This window comes from Sapajus apella, unplaced genomic scaffold (genome assembly GCF_009761245.1).
Source record: "Sapajus apella isolate SASKATOON/1434 unplaced genomic scaffold, GSC_monkey_1.0 scaffold43, whole genome shotgun sequence".
Lineage (NCBI taxonomy): Eukaryota > Metazoa > Chordata > Mammalia > Primates > Cebidae > Sapajus > Sapajus apella.
Window position 1 is genome coordinate 14010868 of NW_022436983.1, and position 8532 is coordinate 14019399.

Sequence of the window (8532 nt, forward strand, 5' to 3'; positions counted from 1 at the left end):
TTCCCCAAACCTCTTAGACTTCTAACAGACACTTACACACTCTTTTGAAATTATTGGTTTAGATTTATCTGTTTCCCACTTTAAATTGACAGCCTGCCACAGACCTTACAGACTGACAGCCTCCAGCTCTATGGAGCTTTTCTTTGAGATCTATTAAAATGTATAAAATGATATGGCCCATTTTGTTTCAAGGGAAGAAAAAATTATCAACCATAAATAAAACATGTCTTGAGATTCTTTAGAATTATACCAAATCTAGTCAGGATGAGCTAATTGTTTCCCCAGAATATTAGTAAACAGAAAGACAAATACACCTCAGAAAAAAAACTGGATTGAAGCAGAGACTTCACTCTTTTTTCAGAGAATAAAAGAAAATGGAATTACTTACACCCTGAGACCTAAGCTATTCACAGATAACCCAGATGAAGATCACTGCCATTCCTAATAATGCTGTAGAGGCTGGCACTCAGTTTAACACTTACCATTTGTTTGCATAGAAGGTGCAATATTTCAGAAAGCAAGACTCCAGCTCTTCCAACAGGAACTAAAGGTTTGCTAAATTCTCTGTAAAAGATAGGAGCAGTAATTAAGTACTGCTAAAGAAATCCTCTCTTCTAGAATAAGAGGCAAACAATGTGTGACCAAAAAACAGATACTATGCAACCTAAATAATACTGGGGAAGCCAAAGCTCCAGGACACATGCTCTAAATTATTTTCAGCAGAAATTCCTGAAAAGGAACATAAGAATTCGTAGTTTTCCCTTTTTCTTTCTTTTTTTTTGAGACGGAGTTTCGCTCTTGTTGCCCAGGCTGGAGTGCTAATGGTGCATTCTCGGCTCACCACAACCTTCGGCTCACTGCAACCTCTGCCTCCTGGGTTCAAGCGATTCTCCTGCCTCAGCCTCTCAAGTAGCTGGGATTATAGGCACGTGCCAGCACATCCGGCCAATTTTTTGTATTTTTAGTAGAGACGGGGTTTCACCATGTTGGCCAGGATGGTCTCAATCTCTTGACCTCGTGATCCACAAGCCTCAGCCTCGCAAAGTGCTGGGATCACAGGTGTGAGCCACCGCGCCCAGCCACTTTTTCCTTTTTCTTTAACCACTTCAGTGATAGAAGCAACACAAAGATCAGACTCAGTAATCTGTTTATGTAAATTCTGCTTCAAGCCAAAAGGAGAAGCACCTTACATAACAGGGAGTTGTGATACTTCTATAAAGTATTTTTAAGAAAAGAAGCTTTTCTTTATGGAAGAAATGATGGATGAAACAGAGAAGGAGCCAGTTTAATAGTCTAAATCAGTATTTCCCAAACTGTATTCCATAGGATATCTACCCTCTAAGTGAGGCAATGCTAAATTAAACAAAGCTAACTAGTTTTTATTTATTGCTTTACCATAGGATTCTCATAAACTTTAATGTGCTAAGTATGTTTAGTTAATCTCAAAGAAAAGGCACGTGACAGTGTGCAAAGCCTGACTATATTAACAACTTTTGTGGAATACTAGTGTTTTGAAGAACAGTTTGGGAACCACTAGTCTATATAATGTAGCATCAATTCTCTATTCACATCCAAATCTAAGAATACTTGAGATTTCAGTTCTTTTTATTATAATCATCCTTTTACTCAGTCTAACAAGCTCTAATGGGAAACTATAACTACTTATAGCACTAGTGCAATGACAGACACAAAAGCCAGATTAACATTAAGCTTCTAGAAGCAGTCATCTTCTGGTTACATGATTCTGGAGCCAATCTATCGTCGCCACTACCCCCAACAGACCACAGGGATATCATATCCCCAACATGTCTCAGGTGTAGACCTAGCATAATGTAACATTTTTACAATGAAATTAAAAAGATTAAAGAGTCACAGGCTGCATTCAAGAGTCTACAAAGGCAATAATGCGGCAGTACTATCTTAGAGAGCTAGCAGGTGAGTTATGTGTGAGTTTTACCTGATATATCAAGAGAAACAAGTATAACTTACATAGTAAGTTCTCTCATGGAGATTCCACCTTCTTTTAACATGGGGGTCACCAGTTCAGCAAGGTACAACCAAATATGGGGAATATCAATGGCCATGTCATCTGCCAATTCCAAAGTTTCTGAAAAACTGAAAAGGAACAGGGGGTAAAAATCGTATGCAAATGTAATTCAAAAGTTAAGATTAAATAAAGACATCAAAAAATCAGTCATGAAGTACAAATTCATCACCTGCTATGTTAGGCACAGTCTAGGCACAAAGTGACTGGTAAACACATTACCATTCTCAAAGAGCTTATGTTAGTGTGGGGAAAAAAGACTTGAACAGACCAAAGCATACTGTTTAAAAGGCAGATAAAGCTAATATTCTGAAGAACATGAGGTATGGTACCAGAGGAAAGTCATAAAATACCTCTATATAAAGTTGATATTTGACAGCCTTAAATGATGAAAAGGAGACAGTCCTGTGAAGTTCTAGGGGAAAAACTATCCATTTAATCCTGCACTATAAAGAATTCACCACAGTTGAATAACATATCCTCTGAGTCAGTTAAAAGCACTGACTAAACACTTACTGTAACGCAGATCTGACGAAAATAGAAGAAAAGACAAAAATCTTTGTCCTTGAGGAACCTTACAATGGGGAAAAATCTGGATGGATGTAAGAGTCTGACATCATCACTAACATTACCATCATTATTACATGTTATGAACTGTTCTATCTCTACAGGAACACTAATGGTTTCAGGCTTTTGTGCTATGAAATATAAACATTTCTCAATGTAAAGCAAATGGGAATTAAATATAAAATTGGAAAATTGAATACAGAATACTAGCAGTCTTATGTAGGCTAAAAATCATAGCTATTCATTTGGAAGTATAAACAAACAATTCAAGACTTTGTTAATTATTTCCACATACAATATATTAAAAAGTACAAGAGCAAATGAATTTAACTGGAGACACATATAACTGCAAGTTATAAGGAAAGGGAAGAATGAATGGAAGGGCTAAGAGCAGGTGGTATTTGTATTCATACCCTTTCAGATCTCTGCAATTGTAAAATGTGTACTTTTCCACTGCAGTTCCAGGTTCCAGCCAAAGTATGCCACCCTTTTTTTAGAGGCCTACATCTCACTAAAATGTGTCACTTAAAAAGAGTTACTACTATAGGCAGGGTCACCATTCTGAAACTGCCATTTCAAAACAGTTTGCAGCTCAGCCATATTACCTAACTCTGGGCTTCATGAATCCTTAATTCCAACTTTCTCACCTCACAGCTTGCAATTATTTCACATCTATTTGCCATACAACAGATGCTGAGGACAGTATCTGTTGTATGGCAAATAGATGCCAAGTAATTGCAGGTTTTCTCATTATGTACGTACTTTGGGTTCAGTTAAGTTCAGTTCCACTGATGAAACATAAGCTAGCTGGACTCCAGGATCTCTAGGTTAATCACCTGATCCTGCCAATTCAAGCTCCGTGGGCTAGCAGCATAAATTAAGCTGTTTAATGGGCCCAAGAGACAACTATAGCCATGCTGGTCTTTCAGCAGTATATCTGGTGCTATTTTTATCTCATATATTTTATCTCATTACAAATAAAATACACCCATATTCTTGGCTTGGTTTTTTTTTTTTTTTTTGAGATGGAGTTTCTCTCTTGTTACCCAGGCTGGAGTGCAATGGCGCGATCTCGGCTCACCGCAACCTCCGCCTCCTGGGTTCAGGCAATTCTCCTGCCTCAGCCTCCTGAGTAGCTGGGATTACAGGCACGCACCACCATGCCCAGCTAATGTTTTTTTTGTATTTTTAGTAGAGACGGGGTTTCACCATGTTGACCAGGATGGTCTCGATATCTTGACCTCATGATCCACCCGCCTTGGCCTCCCAAAGTGCTGGGATTACAGGCTTGAGCCACCGCGCCCGGCTTGGCTTGGTTTTTTACTCCTTGATGACTCAGTTCATCATGGGACAGTCTGCAGAACACAATCAGTGGTCAAATCTATGTTGCTAAGAAAAAACTTTCTTTGGCTGAACATAGGATTTCCATAGAACAAGCCTGTAAGAGGTTTATATTTTTTTTAGGTTTACAGTTCCTAAATCCTGTTGCATGATTCTTAGAGAAAAACCCTAAGTGTGCTGAAGCACCTAGGTAATAACTGTCTTTCTGTCTTTGCACTGCTACATAGCCTATAATAATGCTTTGCACGACACGTATTTTCTAAAAGCTGAAAAAATAAAGCAGAACTACATCAACCCCCTGCCTCTTGGCATGTAGTGACCATCACAGCCATTGGACTGAACTTTGGTAGGGTCTACATACACGAGCCTTCAGATATCCCTCTGCTCATTTCAACTACAAAGGCTCCACTTTATTTTATATACTGGGCTCTTGTCTAAAATTTAATTGAAGAAAGGGATACAGAATTAAAAGAAAAATGTTTTAAAATTTTACTTCAGTAAAGTTCTGATTAAAAAATTTTTTAAAAAGCAAAATAAGGCCGGGCACGGTGGCTCACGCCTGTAATCCCAGCACTTTGGGAGGCTGAGGCGGGTGGATCACGAGGTCAAGAGATCGAGACCATCCTGGTCAACACGGTGAAACCCCGTCTCTACTAAAAAACTACAAAACATTAGCTGGGCATGGTGGCGCGTGCCTGTAATCCCAGCTACTCAGGAGGCTGAGGCAGGAGAATTGCCTGAACCCAGGAGGCGGAGGTTGCGGTGAGCCGAGATCGCGCCATTGCACTCCAGCCGGGAAAAAAAGAGAAACCCCCTCTCCAAAAAAAAAAAAAAAAAAAAAAGCAAAATAATGCTACCACAATTGAAAGTGGCATTGCCAAAATAATCAGAAAAACAAATTACAAAATGGCAGTAGCAAGTCCTTATCTATCAATAATTATGTCAAATGCGAATGGATTGAATTTTCCAATCAAAAGATGGAGTGGCTAAATAGACTGAAAAACAATATCTGGCCAGGCACAATGGCTCATGCCTGTAAACCCAATACTTGAAGAGGCCAAGGCAGGAGGATCACTTGAGCCTAGTAGTTGGAGACCAGCCTGGGCAATGTAGGGAGAATCTGTCTCTACAAAAAAAAAAAAAAAAAAAATTAGCCAAGCATCAGGATGCATGGCTGTGGTCTCAGTTACCCAGAGGATTGCTTGAGCCCAGGAGGTAGAGGCTGCAGTGCACCTTGATTGTGCCACTGCACTCCAGCCTGGGAGACAGAGCATGACTGTCTCAAAATTTAAAAAATAAATAAATGAAAAATGAGATCCAACCATAAGCTGCCTATAAGAGATGCACTTTACCAGTAAGGACATTCATAGACTGAAAATGAAGAGATAAAAAAAGCTATTTCATGAAAATGAAAATCAAAAGAGGGCAGGGTAGCAATATTTATACGAGACAAAAAGGACATTAAGTCAAAAACTATAAAAAAAAAGACAAAGGTCATTACGTAATGATAAAGCAATCAATTTACTAAGAGGATATAACAATTATGAATACATATGCATCTCACATTGGAGCACCTAAATACATAAGGCAATTAATGATCTGAAGGGAAAGATAAACTACAATACAGTAAGAGCAGGGGACCTGAATACCCTTCTTTCAACAATGAACAACTCATCTAGACAGAAAGTCAGTACGGAAACATTGGACTAGAATTATACTTTAAACCAAAATGAAATATACAAAACATTCCATCAAACAGCAGCAGAATACATATTCTTCTAAAGTGCAAATAAAATATTCTCCCCAATAGATATGTTAGACCACAAAACAAGTCTTAACAAATTTAAGAGGACCGAAATCATATCAAGTATCTTTTTGGATCACAATGCAATAAAACTAGAAATCAGTAACAAGAGAAATCTTGAAAAACATACAAATATGTGAATGTTAAACAACATCCTCCTAAACAACCAATGGGTCACAGAAGAAATCAGAAAGGAATTTTAAAAATTACCTTGAGACAAATGAAAAGGACACATCACATACCAAAACTTATAGAATGCAACAAAAAGCACTAAGAGGAAAATGTACAGCAACCAGTATCTACATCAAAAAAGAAAAAAGATATCAAACAATGTAACATTACACATCAAAGAACTAGAAAAAGAACAAACTAAGCCCAGAGTTGGCACAGGGAAGGAAATAACAAACATCTAAAAGAAATAAATGCAATAGACACTTAAAAAACCAAAGGAAAAAAATATTGAAACTAAATGTTTTTTGGAAAAATTAACAAAATCAAGAAACTCTTATCTAGGCTAGGAGAAAGGCAGAAGACTCAAATAAAATAAGAAATGAAAGAGGAGATATTACAACTGATACTACAGAAATGCAACGGATCATAAGAAACCACTAGGAAAAAACCACTTTTTTTTTTTTATCTAGGAAAAAAAAAGATAAACTCACAGATACAGCTAACGAATCAGGACTGAATCATGGCCAGGTGCACTGGCTTAAACCTGTTATCCCAGCACTTTGGGAGGCCAAGGTGGAAGGATCGTTTGAATTTTAGAGTTCAAGACCAGCTTGGGCAACATAGAGAGACACCATCTCTACAAAAAATAAAAAATTAGCTGAGCACAGTAGCATGCACCTATTGTCCTAGCTACTGGAGAAGCTGAGCTGGGAGGATTACTTGAGCCCAGGAGGCTGAGGTTGCAGTGAGCCACAATGAAGCCACTGCACTCCAGCCTGGGTGAGAGAGCAAGACCCTATCTGAGAAAGAAAGAAGAAAAAAAAAAAAAAAAAAAAAAAAAGCCCAGGACTAGATAGCTTTGCTGCTGAATCCTACCAAACACTTAAAGAAGAACAAATTCTTCTCAAACCCTTCAAAAAATTGAGGTTAAGAAAATATTTCCCAAGTCATTTTACAAGGTCAGTATGGCAATCCTCTCACCTCAGACTCCTAAGTAGCTGCAACAGGCACCCACCACCATGCCCAGATAGTTTTTGTATTTTTTGGTAGAGATGGGGTTTCACCATGTTGCCCAAGCTAGTCTCAAACACCTAAGCGCAAGCAATTTGCCCACTTTGGCCTCCCAGAGTGTTGTGTTTTTTTATTTTTAAAGACAGGATCTCACTCTGTTACCCAGGCTGGGGTGCAGTGATGCTGCCGTAGCTCACTATAGCCTTGAACTCCTGGGCTCAAACAATCTTCCTGCCTCAGCTCCGAAGTAGCTGTGACTATTGTTACACACCACCAGGCACAGCTAATTTTTTTTTATTGTACTTTAGGTTCTGGGGTTCATGTGCAGATTATGCAGGATTGTTACACAGGTATATACATGGCAAGGTGGTTTGCTGCCTCTATCTACCCCCATCACCTATAGCTGGCATTTCTCCCCATGTTATCTCTCCCCAACCTCCCCACTCACTGCTATCCCTCCTCTAGCCCCACCCCCAACAGACCCCAGTATGCAATGTTCCCCTCTCTGCATCCATGTGTTCTCATTGTTCAACACCTGCCTATGAGTGAGAACATGCGGTGTTTGATTTTCTGGTCTTGTGTCAGTTTGCTGAGAGTGATGGTTTCCAGATTCATCCATGTCCCTACAAAGGACACAAACTTATCGTTTTTTATGGCTGCATAATATTCCATGGTGTATGTGTGCCACATTTTTCCTGTCCGGTCTATCATTGATGGGCATTTGGGTTGGTACCAGGTCTTTGCTATTGTAAACAGTGTCACAATGAACATACGTGTGCATGTGTCTTTATAATAGAATGATTCATAATCCTTTGAGTATATATCCAGTAATGGGGTTGCTGGGTCAAACGGAATTTCTATTTCTAGATCCTTGAGGAGTCACCACACTGTCTTCCACAATGACTGAACTAATTTACACACCCACCAACAGTGTAAAAGTGTTCCTACTTCTCCACATCCTCTCCAGCATCTGCTGTCTCCGGATTTTTTAATGACTGCCATTCTAACTGGCGTGAGATGATATCTCAATGTGGTTCTGATTTGCATTTCTCTAGTGACCAGTGATGATGAGCATTTATTTTTGTATGTTTGTTGGCCTCATATATGTCTTTTAAAAAGTGTCTGTTCATATTCTTCACCCATTTGTGAATGGGATTGTTTGTTTTTTTTCTTGTAAATCTGTTTAAGTTCTTTATAGATTCTAGATATTAGCTCTTTGTCAGATGGGTAGATTGCAAAAATTTTTTCCCATTCTGTTGATTGCCAGTTCACTCTAATGATTGTTTCTTTTACTGTACAAAAGCTCTGGAGTTTAATTAGGTCTCATTTGTCTATCTTGGCTTTTGTTGCCAATGCTTTTGGTGTTTTAGTCATGAAGTCCTTGCCTATGCCTATGTCCTGAATGGTTTTGCCTAGGTTTTCTTCTAGGGTTTTTATGGTGTTAGATCTTATGTTTAAGTCTTTAATCCATCTGGAGTTAATTTTAGTGTAAGGTGTCAGGAAGGGGTCCAGTTTCTGCTTTCTGCACATGGCTAGCCAGTTTTCCCAACACCATCTGATCTTTGACAAACCTGACAAAAACAAGCAATGGGGA

The 8532-nt window shown here is 38.8% G+C and overlaps 1 protein-coding gene across 15 annotated transcripts in view; it reads right to left on the bottom strand.

Annotated features, from left to right (window-relative positions):
- EIF4G3 (eukaryotic translation initiation factor 4 gamma 3) overlaps positions 1-8532 on the bottom strand; it is a 206002-nt gene that overhangs the window by 19012 nt on the left and 178458 nt on the right. For all 15 annotated transcript variants that reach the window (XM_032301197.1, XM_032301186.1, XM_032301185.1 and 12 more), the window contains 2 exons: positions 1990-2115; positions 483-564 (listed from right to left, as the gene is read on the bottom strand). In XM_032301197.1, the coding sequence (XP_032157088.1) occupies positions 483-564; positions 1990-2115 (208 nt within the window). The remainder of the gene's footprint in view (positions 1-482; positions 565-1989; positions 2116-8532) is intronic.